The sequence below is a fragment of the Panthera onca genome, chromosome C2 (assembly GCF_046562875.1).
Source record: "Panthera onca isolate mPanOnc1 chromosome C2, mPanOnc1 haplotype 2, whole genome shotgun sequence".
In the NCBI taxonomy this organism is placed as follows: Eukaryota; Metazoa; Chordata; class Mammalia; order Carnivora; family Felidae; genus Panthera; species Panthera onca.
Genome location: NC_138347.1, coordinates 116,671,473 through 116,686,327, shown reverse-complemented (window position 1 = coordinate 116,686,327; position 14,855 = coordinate 116,671,473). Strand labels below are relative to the sequence as shown.

General features: G+C 50.5%; 2 protein-coding genes across 5 annotated transcripts in view; one reads left to right on the top strand and one right to left on the bottom strand.

The window, feature by feature from the left end:
* Positions 1–14,087, bottom strand: part of ZIC4 (Zic family zinc finger 4) — a 26,068-nt gene extending 11,981 nt beyond the window's left edge. The window contains exons 1-3 of one of the 4 annotated variants that reach the window (XM_060638899.2): positions 13,795–14,087; positions 7,039–7,292; positions 3,275–3,359 (exon numbers count right to left, since the gene is read on the bottom strand). In XM_060638899.2, coding sequence (XP_060494882.1) covers positions 3,275–3,344 — 70 coding nt within the window. In that variant the 5' untranslated portion in view covers positions 3,345–3,359; positions 7,039–7,292; positions 13,795–14,087. Of the gene's footprint in view, positions 1–3,274; positions 3,360–6,338; positions 7,011–7,038; positions 7,479–9,893; positions 9,983–13,794 lie in introns of those variants that run through there. The other 3 variants (XM_060638898.2, XM_078432263.2, XM_060638896.3) reach the window with 3 other exon arrangements.
* ZIC1 (Zic family zinc finger 1) lies at positions 10,830–14,855 on the top strand. Its single transcript, XM_060638895.3, has 3 exons — positions 10,830–11,826; positions 13,247–13,410; positions 14,096–14,855. The coding sequence occupies exons 1-3, from the start codon at positions 10,845–10,847 to the stop codon at positions 14,291–14,293; spliced, it is 1,344 nt and encodes a 447-aa protein (XP_060494878.1). The 5' UTR covers positions 10,830–10,844; the 3' UTR covers positions 14,294–14,855.

Sequence of the window (14,855 nt, the reverse complement as noted above, 5' to 3'; positions counted from 1 at the left end):
GTCTCCTTCCTGGCTTTTACCTCCTCCCATACTCTCTCTTTCTGGGATTTACCCTTCTGCCACAGAAGCCTCCTCTCCTGTCTCTCACTCTGTTTTCCCTTCCCCCTTGTGATGGCCAGGCCTAGTCTTAGTGGTTTCAAGGCTCCTCACTGCTCAGGTGTCTGTTGAATGCGCAGTTGTCTAGGCAAGTGTGGGCCAAACCCATGAAGGGCTTCTAAAGACAAACAAACAAACAAACAAACAAACAAAAAGCCCCCACACACAAAAAAACCCAAACCCAAAATGAATGTGTTCCTCCCTGGGACCCCTTGCCTAGCTGTTTCTCCTAACCAACTCTGAACATAGAGCTTAGTCAACTCCTCCTGTAGCTTTCAGGCCTAAGTGCAGGGATACTTCTGCAGTGGTCCAGCAATAAAAATATCTTCTTTTCCACCTGAACCTACATGATCGACAACCTACCGTTCAGGATGTTTGTCAAACTCATCATCCACTTTTGCTCCCATTAAATCTCTGATTTGCACAAAAATGGGTCCCTCAATATATAACTGTGACCTCACCTACATCAAAAGCTTTGAATAACAGCAGAGAACAGGGGTATTAAAATTGTTTTAGTCTATGGACCCTTTTGGAAGCTTTGTGAAGCCAGTGGACTCTAATAGTCTTGTTTTTGTTAACACATATAGTAGAAGAAACATGTAACTTTCCATTAGAAAGTGGTGAAAATAAAGATGCAATTTTTCCCTTTCAAGTTTGTGGACCCCCTAAGTTCGAAGCCCTGACTCTGTAGACTCTAGGGATAAGAAGCAGAGGTTTTATACTTGTAGACTGTTAGTACGCTATATACTCTTACTAACTTTACCCTTGAAAAACTTTGAACATGTGCGTGGCTTTTTGTGCCAACAGCGAAAGGGCAGATATGTCTGATTCAGCCAAATTCACCGATAGTAACCTGGCCCCATGGAGCTCCTTCCCAGATGCAGCATTCTCTTGAAGTACTGAAAACATATGGACCCATCCCGGGTAGATGCTTCTTGAGTAGCCAGGGATTACTTGACCTGCAGGTCAGTAAGGCTGTCTGATCCTTGCAAGTTCGTTGGAGCCACATGGTTCACACGTTGGCTAAACACAGAAATGGGACAAGGAATTCTCCTAGAGGGACATTTTCCCAGGGACAGAGACAGGGAGGGAAAAAAATCCATTTAGCCACTAATATAGACAGGGAACTCTAGGTGATTACATGAGGGTCTTTAAGGCATATCTCCGAAATAAGACCCAAAGCAGTATCCAGGTAACCACAGATGACAGGTGGAACGCCGATGGCAGGGAGGTATATTTTAGTTTTCGGGGTGGTTTCTTTGAGTCTTCCAGTGCCAAGTATCAAAGAGTCCTGACTTCATTGACTTGACAGGGCAGGCTGAGGAGTGGTGTTCCTCAGTGGTGCTCACAATTTTTCTTTCAGAAAGTTATCTCACCACACTGACTCCCAATACCAAATGCTTGGCTGGAGCATTCTCTTTCTAACCATGCTGGGAGTTACAGCCCTGTTGAGTTCACTTTCCTACTTGATTTGCAGGAGAAAAACCACCACATTCTGCAGCCCAGAGATCTTCAGCAGAATTCAAAGAAGCACTGTAGGCTTTTGTAGGGGCCTGTGTGGAGCAAGCTCCACTACCAGATGCCAAACATCCATCCAGTGCCCAGAATCCTGCCCTAAGAACCTTTGTTCACCTCAGCCTGGCCAAAGCAACAGCATACACTAAAGTGATTTTTTAGCCCTGTTGTATAGAAATATGACATTTGGTGGCCCTGCCATCTGCCAGAGCTCCTCACATCACTGGTTCAAATAGGGGAATGTCTGACCTCTCTCCTTTGGAAAAGAAAGAAATGGGGGAGGTTTCAGATCAATAGCTAGGCTATTTTTCCACTTTGATCTTTTAAGCAATGCTAACTGATGATTATCTGTTGCAGGTTATGCCCAGAGCAGGGTCTCAGGAGCTGAGGGCCACCACACAGAGCCTAGATGAGAATAAGCCTTCTTGTCTGAATATTTGCATCTAGATCTGCAGTCACTTGTTCAATCCTTTCTTCCCTGTTTCTAGCCAGGTTACCACCCCAAACAAGAAACATACCTCTTTATAGGCTATTCACAGACAGACTTTAGATTCCTGCAGTGAGAGGTTGTCTCTAGTCTTATGAAAAAAAATAATAACTTCAGCCCCAGGAGCCCACTGTATGTCCCAGCCCAAATTGTACAAAGGAGATGAGATCTAGGATTTTGGAGATAAAGGAAGAGATTTCCCTCCTCTGCTATGGAAGTTTGGGCTTTAGTCATCATTAATGGAACTGAGTATGAAAGAAAATATACTTGGGTAAAATTTAATTTCCAAGCAAGGGTTCTGCTAAACATCTTTTGACAAAAGATTAAGAAACATGGTCAAAGACCTTCCAGAACAGCACTGAGGGATTAAAACAAGTGAATTTACATAATAAGCACATCTCTCTTGAGAATTCTACCATCGAATTATCCCAAAATAATAGAAGAAAGCCATTTCCTGAGTTGTCCATTTAACTTTTGTTAAGAAGGTTGATTTTCCTTCCACCAAGGGAATACCTTGGAGGCAAGCATCGTCAGTTGGTGGTATAGTTGAAATGAGGAAAACTAGAAGCGCCTGGAAGGGAAAACACCCAACCCTAAATCATATGCTTATTCTAAATGGAATATTAAATTAAATTCTTCACAATGAAGGTATTCCTGACAGAGTGGCTGTCAGTCACTCCCTGTTCAGGCACCACATTGTGGGAACGTAGTTGCCGCCACATTGCAGAAGGCTGGTGTCCCTGGTAAAGATGATGCATATCATGTAAACCCCATCACCAAGATCAAAGTCTGCTCCTTTCATGGAAGCCAATACATGTCAAACCTCATTCCAATCAAATCGTCTGGAAATGAATTCAAGATGAATATGTCATAGAATAATGTGACAGTGGAACTGCAGAAGGTCAGGGGTGGTTGTTTCAATGAGAGAGTCGTCAAATATTAATTCTGGAATGTCCAGATGAGTAGGCATTGAGGGGGATTAGCTGGCTGCTGGTGGGATGTTGTGTCACTGATCTGTGTGCAAATGCATCAAACGCCAAGGTGTTCTCAGTTTCATTGGAACTCAAGAAATATCTCCAAGCTCACAACTCAACATAACCAGAAGACCAAACAAAACTTCCCACTATAAAAGAATAACTTCAGCAAACCAATATTCAAGAGAGGATTTTAACTTACTAGACTCTTTTAGGGAGTTTCGGTAAAGCCGTAATCTTTTCCTCATCACCAAGGAAGTCTTGTATCTCATTTTCTGACTTTGAGCCTGTTTGAGAAGAAAAGAGAGATGGTCACTGGTTAAACAATTTCATACATGTTTGTATGGCAAGATTGTGTGGCCTTAATATATGAGTGAAAAACAGTGTGGTCTGAAGAGTCTTTCAGTCTTTCTTAAACCATTTTCAAATTTTAAAGTGAGATAAAGCACTCTGCTGGGAACTACCGTTGCAAAACAATATATCCTTCGTGATACAAAATATTAAAAATCATTTTCCTCCTAGACATTTTTTTGTGAAATTCATTTGTTGATTTCCCTTGTAAATAGGATTTAAGCACCAGCCAGTGTTCAAATACCTCTAACTTCTTGAATTTGAATTTAATGCATGAGAAGTTCCCATTTTTTTCTTTAAGTTTACTGAGTTTAGTAAAATGTGATGAGGAGGGCGAGGTGTCCTCTGGGAGGTGGACAGGTTAAAAATTGAGGTACAAATATTGAAATTGAGAAGAGAGAAATTTCTTTGTGGATTTGTAGATCTTGCCCATAGTGGTGTGGGATCCCTTATCCTTACATGGCTTCCACCCTCAAACCCATTTGGAAATCATCATCGGTTGATTTTTAAAAGTTAGTATAAAATTCACCAGAATGGGGGGGGAAAAAGTATCATTTCTGTCATCTGGTCCTGGTTGGCTGCAGTTCTTAGTTAAGAATGTCAGAACTGCAACCCCTCCCCCCTCCCGTAATACTTGCATCCCTTATCAAATTCACTTTGTGGATAATGCTACCAAACCTTTGGCCATCTTAAAGTCTGAAACCCATCCTGGGGACCTTTGCATCTGTCAGGCAACACTAAAGACAGTGGAACAACCAAAGAGAGACGATCCACCCAGCCCCAACCCTCAATTTGGCCTAGAAAGACAAACAGTCATTGAAAAGGTCTCAGGCTGGACAAACACAGCACGCCCTCTGTCAATGAGGACGTCTGCCTGTCTTGACACTCCAGCCCACAGAACAAGCGATTGTTTAACTTGTTGAACCACAGGCCAAATCCAAATGGGGCTCTGCTATCTCAAAGGCTTTCCAATTCTCTATGCTCAAAGATCTCTTTCTCTCTCCCTCAACCCTCAACCTGGGCTTGAACTAGCTTGTGTGTTTTTGCCCTTTCCTCTATCTTTTCTAGGTCCAAGCCTGAGGGGTGTGTGTGTGTGTGGGGGGGTAGACTCACCTTTTCCCAGAGGGTTTTATTTATTTTCAATTTTTTTTCTAAACAAAAGGCTTCTATCTCCAAAAGTAATAAGCTCTTCCCTGCACAAATCAGGAAAGAACGGCGGGGGGGGGGGGGCAACGTTACATTCCTACTGAAGTTTGGCACGGGAGGCATCATCGCTCTAAATTTCCTCATGGCAGGATATCTGGCACTGGAAACATCCTGGTTGGTTGGGATTAGTAGAATTTACCTTTTTGCTTCAGAGGAAAATGGGTGTGTTTCCCTAGAGAGCCCCATCCACCCACAATGCTGCCCAAGTCCCTCCCTGCTTAAGAGGCCTGGGTCGCTTCTACCCCTAGATCCTGGCAGTCTTTTGTGCATTACAAACCCACAGGCATGCAAACAAATGCTGCAGAGGCTGGGCTTTGGGCTGGCAGCCTGGCAGCTGAGAGCTTATGCTGCTCTGTAGCAGCTCCATCACCAGGCTGGTGTAGAGAACCAGGGTAAATATCTCCTCCTTTGGTTCAAACTCTGGTCCCACTTAGCAAGCCAGTTATCTCACTGAAGGAGGGGTGAAAGAATATGGGAACAATCCCTGGGCCCCTAGACATGAGTTCCCCACTAAGGCAGGGATATAAAAGCTCTGAAAATGCTTGGCTAAGTTCTCAAATTACTGCTCCTGGTTTGTCTCCGCACACTCCCATGGCAACTTAATCAGGAGTCAGGAGCACAACCTGGAGACATCAGAACTTACCTTCCTCCTCACACTTTGAGAAGAGGAAAAGGTGCCAGCCAGCCGCCCTAATTAATTGGTTTGGGGGAGAGCCAAGCAGGTGGGCCGGTGGGTACACGCAAAAGACACTTTTTCTTTGGGGGAACACCGAGGCTGAACGTTGTAGGATCACCCTGGACTGCTCAAGCCTGCTCAAGGTCAGAGGTCACCTACAGCCTGCTTTCCAAGCCAGAGATTTTAGTCCGGGAGCCATGAACGCTGCTCTGCACTGATTAACCGGCAGGCACTCAGGCAAAGGCATGCCGGCCTCTCGGCCACGGCTCAGCTGGGACGGTGCAGAACAGGGGCCCTTCAGCCTGCCAGGGAGCTCTGAAGCCAAAACCAAAAAAAGCTCCTGGCTTCTACCCGCAGTCTGCTATTGCCAGCTGTACCGACATCTCCCCGACTCCCCTCCATCAGGCCCTTTAGCACAGAGACAAGGCTGGACTGTGTGACGGCCTTCTCGCCTTTTTCTCCTCCCTTGAGGAAAGAGTTCCGGGGTTTCCCGGCTGCGGGCTGAAGGCTGGGTGACCTCCGTGGGCTCAAAGAAGAGTATGCATTAGTGGGTTGCCAGCAGGACAAGCCGGGACATTTAACCGTCTCTTTGAACACCCCCGACCCCCACCTGCCGGCAGCTAGATAGAGGAAAGGAAGTTGGTGCCTCGCCTTGGGTCGCTCTGAGGCCAATGCTGTTCGAAAGTGGGTAGAAATATGGCCTTGGAATCCATAGGGAGCCTCCTGCAGACAGTGCCGGCCAAAGTACAGCCCTTCAATACCCCTTCTCCATTCCTAAGACCTCGCTGGCTTCCAGCTGTCCCCATGGACCGCCAACCTCATTCATCAACCCAAAACTTTCCGGTCGAGCCTTTGAGGCAGTCCTAGCTTTCTCTCACATCTCGACTCAGTTCCCGCCTTACTTGCCCCAAATTTTCTGTGTCCCTAAATGTCTAAGATACTGATCAGAATTCTAGGCGGCTGCGGCCTGCTCCCCAGAGAACTAGTCGTAGCCCTCGTTCGAATCTGGGAGAAGGAAAGCCAAGTCCCGAACCCGTGGCCCGCTACGCGCAGAGAGCGGATCCCAGCGGTCAACTTCCTGAAGCAGGACCAGGATACGCGAGGGCGAGGATCCGGGCCCCGCGGCTGACCCAGCCAGCATCTCCCCTCCGGTTGGGGCGGAGAAGTTCCATCATCTTGCTGCCAGCAAGGCTGACTTAGCTCCTTTGACCCTGGAAAGGGGAAGCCGGGTCCCTCCCTGCCATCCTCGCAGGCACGGGGCGAGAAGCTGCCTGGAGGGGGGGGGGGGGGGTCCTCCTCCTGGAGAGGGTCCCGCTCACTTGGAGAAAAGAAAGCTCTCCGCCACGACTCCCCTCCTTGTGCCTATGGTGGGGCACCCAGGCAGTTTACAAGGAGGGGAGGAAAGGCGGGTGGGTAAGAAGCTGGTCTTGGTCCCGGTGCCAGTGGGAACCCATTCGTCCTCCTTGCCCCCCCCCCCCCATCCCTGGGAAGAAAAGATGGACTCATCCCCAGCGCTGCCCTTGGCGGAAGGGCCCCCTCCTCCCCTCAATGTCAATGGGGTGGGGCCTATGCCCACGGTTGGGGGGCTAATGAGGGAGGGGATGGGGAGAAAGTCTAGCTGGGCCTCTTTCCCCAGTGGGGTTTGGGTGCCAGTGGCCCCGCGAAGGGCGCTTGCTACCCGGCAGCTGGCTGTACAGGTCCCATCTATCTGCCCCCTGGACTCACACACTTACCCCGCTCCACCTGTTGCCGGGATCGCCTCATTTCTGCACATCACTTTGGGGTGGCCGAGGGGGAACCACAAACCCCTCCAAGCCTCTCTTTTGTGGTTCCAGCGAGGCGGTCATCCTTCATTTCTCCTTTTCCAGCTTTCGGGAAGCAGTTAGGGAATGTATGATGAAGCAGAAATGAGCCGTCAGGATGATATTTTAATGGCTTATATGTCACGTTGGTGCATGTGGCTTTGAACTGGAGCCGCTTGCGTTTCCTGCAGAGAGCGCCGCAAATCCCACTTGATAACTTCTACAACCCACAACTTTTTTTTTTTTCCTCACATTCACTCTTACCCTGTATATTTGGAAGCGTTTCCTAAAAATACCCTCTTGTCAACGTCCCCCTTGGATTTTCCACGGACTGGAGAGAGAGGACTGACTTTTCTTTTTTGAAGAATTATTTTCCCTCTCCCCCTCCCAACGGCTACCATTCCCCCTCAGGTCCCCTCCCTTGTGTTTTTTTTTTTTTTTTTTTTTTGAACGGCAGGCGAGGTGGGTTCAATATTTGTTCTCCCTAGTGAGAACACTATTACAGCCTCTAGAGAAAACTTCTCCTTGCAAATAAGGTTTTTACAACTGAAATGAAGGCAAGATCCAACTTCCCCTTGAGCAGTTCTGATACATCTTTTGAACGAACTAATTGTTTTGTTTTGTTTTTGAAAAACCACCCCTCTAGCCATAGCCCTTTTCCCTCCATTCCCCAACCTGGTTCCACTCAAAGTTGGTGGGGAATACTGGGCTGCTATACTGACTTGTTGCTGGGGACAGGACATATGATTTTTTTTTTTTTTTCCTTTCTCAAATTTCTGTTTCCCAGCACAATAAGCGCAAATGCTGGCCAGGTCCCTTCAGACACCGGGAAACCATCCCAGATACACAAGCGGAGTTTTGAGCCGGGAGAGCCCAGGGAAAGGGCAACTCATCTTGCCAACACCAAGCGATAATCTAGTCGATGAAAAGACCAGAAAATTAGAAAGGCGAGGAGAGGCTGCCGCTGACCCTGCCTTCCTCCCACCGGTGCGGCCCGCGAGGGCGACTGGACAAAAAAATATTCATTTTCATTTTTTCCTCTCGCCGGGGCACTGGTGAGTTTCCTAACGGGGCCGCCAGTGAAAGGATGAGTTGAGGTTTCTTTGTCTGAGAAGAGTTTAGGGCTCTGATTCAGCTGCAAAGAAGCCAAATGAAGTTAGAAACAAAGGGCAAATTGAAGGATTCCGACTCTTGGCTTTTTGTGTTTTCCTTACTAGAAAATAATTAGACCTAATGAATATGCAGACGCTACAGCTAAACCCTCGGCCGGCCGGCCGGAGCTGTTGGGTTTTAAACAGAGCTTCCAGAAATGCAACCTTCATCCCCCAACCCCCCGCATCTGCGTGCATTTTTTGAAATGCATAAATGTTGCTCGCCTTAATTGATTGAGTCACAGGGATTTTTTTTTTCCTGCTTTTAAGTGCCATACTCCTCTACCTTTCAACAATCATTTTAATATATAGTCAATGGCTCTTTGTGGACGGGACAAAAAGCAACTACGCGCAGTTGTTGAATAGACTTTGCGCTGGGCAAAGACAGGTTAATCGAGGGCCGCATCGCGAAAACAAGCGAGTGTTGTATGTTTGCACTGAATCCAAATGTCTGCATTTTCCTAACTAAATCAAAGGGAGTGTTATTTCTTTTTCTGCTCACTCATCTGAAGGTAAGTAAATTTTCTCTGGCGATCAAAAGCCTGGTCGGCAACAAAGACCGCGCCCGCTTTTTCCACCGTCCTGGTGTGGCGAGTTGCGGAATTTCAATAACTGTGACAAGGGTGACTGATTTGTGAACCAGAAAAGGTTTGAATGTCACAAAATTTACATTGGTCCTATCTATCGGGGATTTAAATACCAAAAAAGTATTCGGGGATTTCTAGGGAGCTTTGGGCAGTATTGAAGAACAATGGCGCGTTGGGAAATTTACAGTTTTACCTGAATGAAAGGGGCCTCGGTTGGGAACAGGAGTGCAGAGGGAGGGGGTTAGCGGGGGCAAACCAGGGAGACTAAGGAAAAGGAAGAAAAAAGAAGAATAACCCAGGAGAAGGAAAAAAAAAAAAACCCAACTCGGCAACAATGTTTCCAATTTGCCACACACAAAAATATGTCACCTTAACAATCTGGAAGGTTAAGAGAGCTCATCCACCTGTGCTTATTGGGGGGGGGGGGGGAGGGAAGCGCAGGAAGCCTGGTTTATTTGATAAAAGTGAGAAAATCGAGGCAGCCGATTACCCTCAGAAATCACATTTCTTGTAAATTCATAGTGGAGTGCCCGTGTGCTACCGAGATCTTAAATTATGAACAGGAGGGGGACGAGGCAAGAGGGAAGCAAACTTCAAAAGGAGCAAATAACAAAAGCCTCCTTTGCTGCCCTTGAAGGGGTGGGGGTAGAGGGGAGAAGAAAGAAAAGAAAGTTGCTGAATCGGGACATTCTGGAAGTGCCTTAGCTGTGTTTACCAGCCCCATCCCCACCTCCTACTCTCGGAGACGCCCGGAGTAGCTAATCGCTCAGCTAAGAGCAGGTCTGAAGAAGGACTAGATAGAGAAAAAGAGAGAGAGAGATGATAGAGATAGAAATAAGAGTGAGAGGGAGTGGAAGAGGGAGAGGGAATGGGAGACAGAGAGGCATCAGAAGAGAGAAGGAGTGTATATCACTGCGAGAAGGAAAAGGAATCGTGGCAAAACAATTTTTCCATGAGAAGAGGGAAAAATTTGGCTAAAAAAAAAAAAAAAGTTGCTACTCCTGGCAGCCCTGTTTGTCAAAAGGGGATGTCAAGCGCTTTACAATACCTGGGATTGATGAGGCGGGCGGGCCAATGAACGGCGCGCGGCGCCTCGGCGCGCCCTCCGTTGGCGCGGCGGCTACAGGAGGGGGGAGTGTGGGCACACCAATGGGCGCCCGCGTCAGCAGCACGTGACACCTCCCCCTGCTCCCATTCATCAAGGGGGGGACGGTGTCGTCCTTTCAATTCATTTATCTGCAGGAATGATTGCTGCTATCAGTCTCGCGCTCACCGCCCGGCTGAGGAGGTGAAAGTTTCTCCCCAGGAAGATAAACCGCAAAAGACAATATTGTGCATGATTTGCGCCTTTTCTTTGGTTTTTTCTTTCTTTCTTTTTTCTCCCCCCCCCCTTTTTTTTCGCAAAAAGCAGAGGGGGAAAAAGGAGAGTGAAGGAGCGAGAAGGCGAGCCTGAGAGAAAGGAGAGAGAGAGAGAGAGAGAGAGAAAAGAAAGGGCGAGGGGCTAGTGGAGAAGTAAGGAGGGGCATACGGCGCGAGGCGGAGAAAGGGCGAGCAGTCGCGGCTCCGGCGCTCACATTCCTCTATGCTACAAATCCGGGAGGAAGTTTTTTTTGGGGGGCTGAGATGCTCCATGCCTTTCCCTGGGCAGCCTTGACGCAAGGTCCTCTCGGCAGAGACTGAGCGGCGAGAAAGTGCGAGCCGGGCCGGCAAGGTCTGTTTGGCGGGAGCCGGAGCCCGCCTTGCTTGCGGCCCGGAGCCGTCCGGCTTCCCCGAGCTTGGTCAGGCGGGCGTCCCGGCGCGTCGCGCCGCTGCCTGCGGGCTAGGACTTCGCGAGGTGGGTCGACTCCTCCTCCCTCCTCTTCTTCTTCTTCCTCTTCCTCCGCCTCCCGTTCCTCCTCCTCCTCCTCCTCCTCCTCCTCCTCCTCCTCCTGATTTTCCCTCCTCGGCGGGCGAGGGTGGGGGGGGCGGGGGAGGCCGGGGCTCGCCCCGAGCAGCCACGATGCTCCTGGACGCCGGCCCCCAGTACCCCGCGATCGGCGTGACCACCTTTGGCGCGTCCCGCCACCACTCGGCAGGCGACGTGGCCGAGCGCGACGTGGGCCTGGGCATCAACCCGTTCGCCGACGGCATGGGCGCCTTCAAGCTCAACCCCAGCTCGCACGAGCTGGCCTCCGCCGGCCAGACGGCCTTCACGTCTCAAGCGCCCGGCTACGCGGCTGCCGCGGCCCTGGGCCATCACCACCACCCGGGCCACGTCGGCTCCTATTCGAGCGCAGCCTTCAACTCCACGCGGGACTTTCTGTTCCGCAACCGGGGCTTTGGCGACGCGGCAGCGGCAGCCAGCGCTCAGCACAGTCTGTTCGCTGCTTCAGCTGGAGGCTTCGGGGGCCCACACGGTCACACGGACGCCGCGGGCCACCTCCTCTTCCCTGGCCTTCACGAGCAGGCGGCGGGCCACGCGTCGCCCAACGTGGTCAACGGGCAGATGAGGCTTGGCTTCTCCGGGGACATGTACCCGCGGCCCGAGCAGTACGGCCAGGTGACCAGCCCGCGTTCGGAGCATTATGCAGCACCGCAGCTGCACGGCTATGGGCCCATGAACGTGAACATGGCCGCGCATCACGGCGCCGGCGCCTTCTTCCGTTACATGCGCCAACCCATCAAGCAGGAGCTCATCTGCAAGTGGATCGAGCCAGAGCAGCTGGCCAACCCGAAAAAGTCGTGCAACAAAACTTTCAGCACCATGCACGAGCTGGTCACGCACGTCACTGTGGAGCACGTCGGCGGACCTGAGCAGAGTAACCACATCTGCTTTTGGGAGGAGTGTCCGCGCGAGGGCAAGCCCTTCAAAGCCAAATACAAACTGGTCAACCACATCCGCGTGCACACGGGCGAGAAGCCCTTCCCCTGCCCCTTTCCTGGCTGTGGCAAGGTCTTCGCGCGTTCTGAGAACTTAAAGATCCACAAAAGGACGCACACAGGTACGAAAACGCTGTTCTTGAATCCTCACCCCTCATCCCGGGTCTGGGACCCGAAATCCAAAAGTCAGCGGCCGGGGCGCACAAACCCGGCCGCGATTGGGTCTGGGCGTCATTTTCCAGTAGGCAGGCAGTGAAAAGTGTGTGCTGGTTTTTTTGTTGTTGTTGTTGTTGTTGTTGTTTTCAGTTTGAGGCTTGAAATTATGCAGAGGCATAGAAAGGATCGGACAAGATGTATCTAGGAATATAGATTTTAAAATGAGGACTAAAAAGCCTGGGAGAGCAGAGAGACAAGCCCAGCTTTGCGGAGACCTTGGTGCGCGCGAAGCCGAGAGAGGTGGCAGGCTCTCGGCGGCGGAGGCGCCAGCCGCTCCAGCTGCAGACAAATCTAAACGTTTGCTTCCAGCCAACATCTCTCTCCACGCACCTTAGTAAGGACTTTGTCAAAGGAAGGAACTGAGAAAATTGGAAGAGATAGGATGAAGGCGCAGAGAAAGAAACAAAAACCGAAAGGGGGGGCGGAGGATTGAAAGCAAGTTGGGCCTGAGGAGGCTTTTGGAGACTTCTGCATAAAGAGCCCAATTTTAGCAGTGACTTGATTTTGAGTAGGCTTGAAGAGTTGGGATAGTCGGCGGAAGGCGAAGTCTTTTTTTGTCAATTAGATTCTATGAGGTAGTTTTCAAAACACCGAATATTCTGCATTGGCCTTTAAAAATAAAGAGACCGGTCGGGAACAGTTAAAAGAAAAGTTCGCGGCGAGCTCAAGGCTGTGGTCTGAGTCCCAGGCCATTCCAGGCCTCTAGCGCCAACAAGGCCGGGAATCCTGTCTGCTTTCCCATTCTGGTTTGCCGGGGTGATTTCTGTGAACCGCGTTTGGAACTTGGGGTTTAATGCCGGAGTGAGGGAAGAATTTGCGGCGCCGAGCTCTCGGCCCCGATTACCTTATAAAATGTGAGTGTGTGTAGGGGGTGGGGTGGGGTGGAGGAGGCGACCAGGGGGGTGCGGAGCATCGGGGAGGGGTTAGGGGGTGGAGAGAAGAGCAAAACAGCAGGAGAAGCAGCTCGCGATGCGAAAATTAGAAACCAAGAGCTAGGTAGAAGCCGCCGGAAATCGTCTGTATAGCCTCAGGCAGAAAAACCAGCAGTCAGACCTGCTGCTGCTCTGGGATCTAGAAAAACTACCACTACTTATAATAATACTAAAAAATTAAATCCGGATCTGATTGGATTAGGAGTTAAAATGGTTCAGATACCAATAATTCCGCTGAAGATATAAGACTTTATTGAAGACCCAGGTTTTTGAACTTGCAAAGTATTAACACTGGGCTGCTTTGTTTTGTTTTTTCTTTCTTCCATGGTTTATATTTTTAAAAACAGTTGCAGGATTTGTTCTAATCAGACTTCTTCCTTGCCTTTCGCACCAGGGGAGAAGCCCTTCAAATGCGAGTTCGAAGGCTGCGACCGACGCTTTGCCAATAGCAGCGACCGCAAGAAGCACATGCACGTGCACACGAGCGACAAGCCCTATCTTTGCAAGATGTGCGACAAGTCCTACACGCACCCCAGCTCGCTGCGCAAACACATGAAGGTAATCGCCGCGTTCTCGCTGCCCGCCTTCGAGCCGGGGCCTGCCCTGCTCTTCGGCCACGGTCGGGCGGCGAGTGGCAGCCGGGCGGGAGGAGCAGGGGCGCAGGCAGACAGGAACCGGTCCCACTTTGCTGAGTGGGGCCGCGCGGAGAGGGCAGGGGCTCGAAAGGGGGGGGGGGTGGGGGCACCCCAGGGCGTTCTAAGTTTACCGCCGAAGAGAAAAGTAAAAAGAAGTGTGCACTGGAGCAGAAACCGCGGCAGTTTGGCCCAGGTAGGGAGCTAGGGCTGTACCGGCGGGCTGGCTCTGCCGAAGCTGCCGCCATTGGAGCCGCCGGCGTCGGCAGAAGAGTTGGGCTCTTGCGCGCAGGCCTGAGCGTTTGCTTACCTAACTCTGAGCAAGCAAAGTCCAGCGGCTGCGGGAGGGACCATCGCGGGCTCTGGCCTCCAGTCCAGCCTCTGTCTTCCCAGTTCTATTTTTCTTTTGTGAGTCCCGGGGGCGCTGTGCCTCTCTGGAGCGCTGCCTTCGCAGGGCGGAGGCGGGCAAGCCTCCCTCCGGCCCGCCAGGCCTCCCGCGAGCTGCACGGGATTCAGCGCGGCGTGGGGAGGCGGCCCGCGGCCTTCACCCCTGCTGGGCGGCCGCCGCGCGCGCTCGGTATCTCCGTAAAAACGCGACTTTATTCCCGCAGGTCCACGAATCCTCCTCGCAGGGCTCGCAGCCTTCGCCCGCCGCCAGCTCCGGCTACGAGTCCTCCACGCCGCCCACCATCGTGTCTCCCTCCACAGACAACCCGACCACCAGCTCCCTGTCGCCCTCCTCCTCCGCAGTCCACCACACAGCCGGCCACAGCGCGCTCTCTTCCAATTTTAATGAATGGTACGTTTAAACTCAGAAACAAAACACCGAGCAAAACCCTATTTAAGAGACTGAACACACACGTACACAAAATATTACTGAATGAACCCTGCGAATCAACACAGCCCCCCCACCCCCTCGCCCCAGACCCCGCAGTCCTATTTTTTTTTAACCTGCCAAAAGACCCAGGACCGAGTAAGAGAAAGAATACCCCAAACCTTTATTTTTTTTCCCTTTTCTTTCTTTCTTTTTCTTTGATTTATCTTTCTTTTTCTTTTCCTTTCTTTCTTTCTTTTTTTTTTTTTTTTTTTTGGCAAAGGTTTGGTAGCCGAGGGGCGGGAGGGTGGTCGAGGAGAAGGCGGCCGCCTGACCAAGTGCCGCCAACCCCGACCGAGGGCCAGTTTCTCGTCGGAATCGAACAGGCTCTCTGGGCTTCCGTTTTTGTTTTTTGTTTGTTTGTTTGTTTGTTTTTGTTTTTCTTTGCATTCTTGTAAATACAGAATTACTAGCTTAAAAAATGTACTGTTGGATTCTGTAAATAGTTATATCTCGGTTGGAGCGGGCGGGTGGGTTCGTGGCGTTGTGGTCTTTGC

Excerpts from the sequence above, each read along its gene's own strand:
- ZIC1 (XM_060638895.3), top strand. The coding sequence starts at position 10,845 with ATGCTCCTGGACGCCGGCCCCCAGTACCCCGCGATCGGCGTGACCACC. Across the intron at positions 11,827-13,246 it reads CCACAAAAGGACGCACACAG|GGGAGAAGCCCTTCAAATGC; the intron begins GTACGAAAACGC and ends CTTTCGCACCAG. Across the intron at positions 13,411-14,095 it reads CGCTGCGCAAACACATGAAG|GTCCACGAATCCTCCTCGCA; the intron begins GTAATCGCCGCG and ends TTATTCCCGCAG.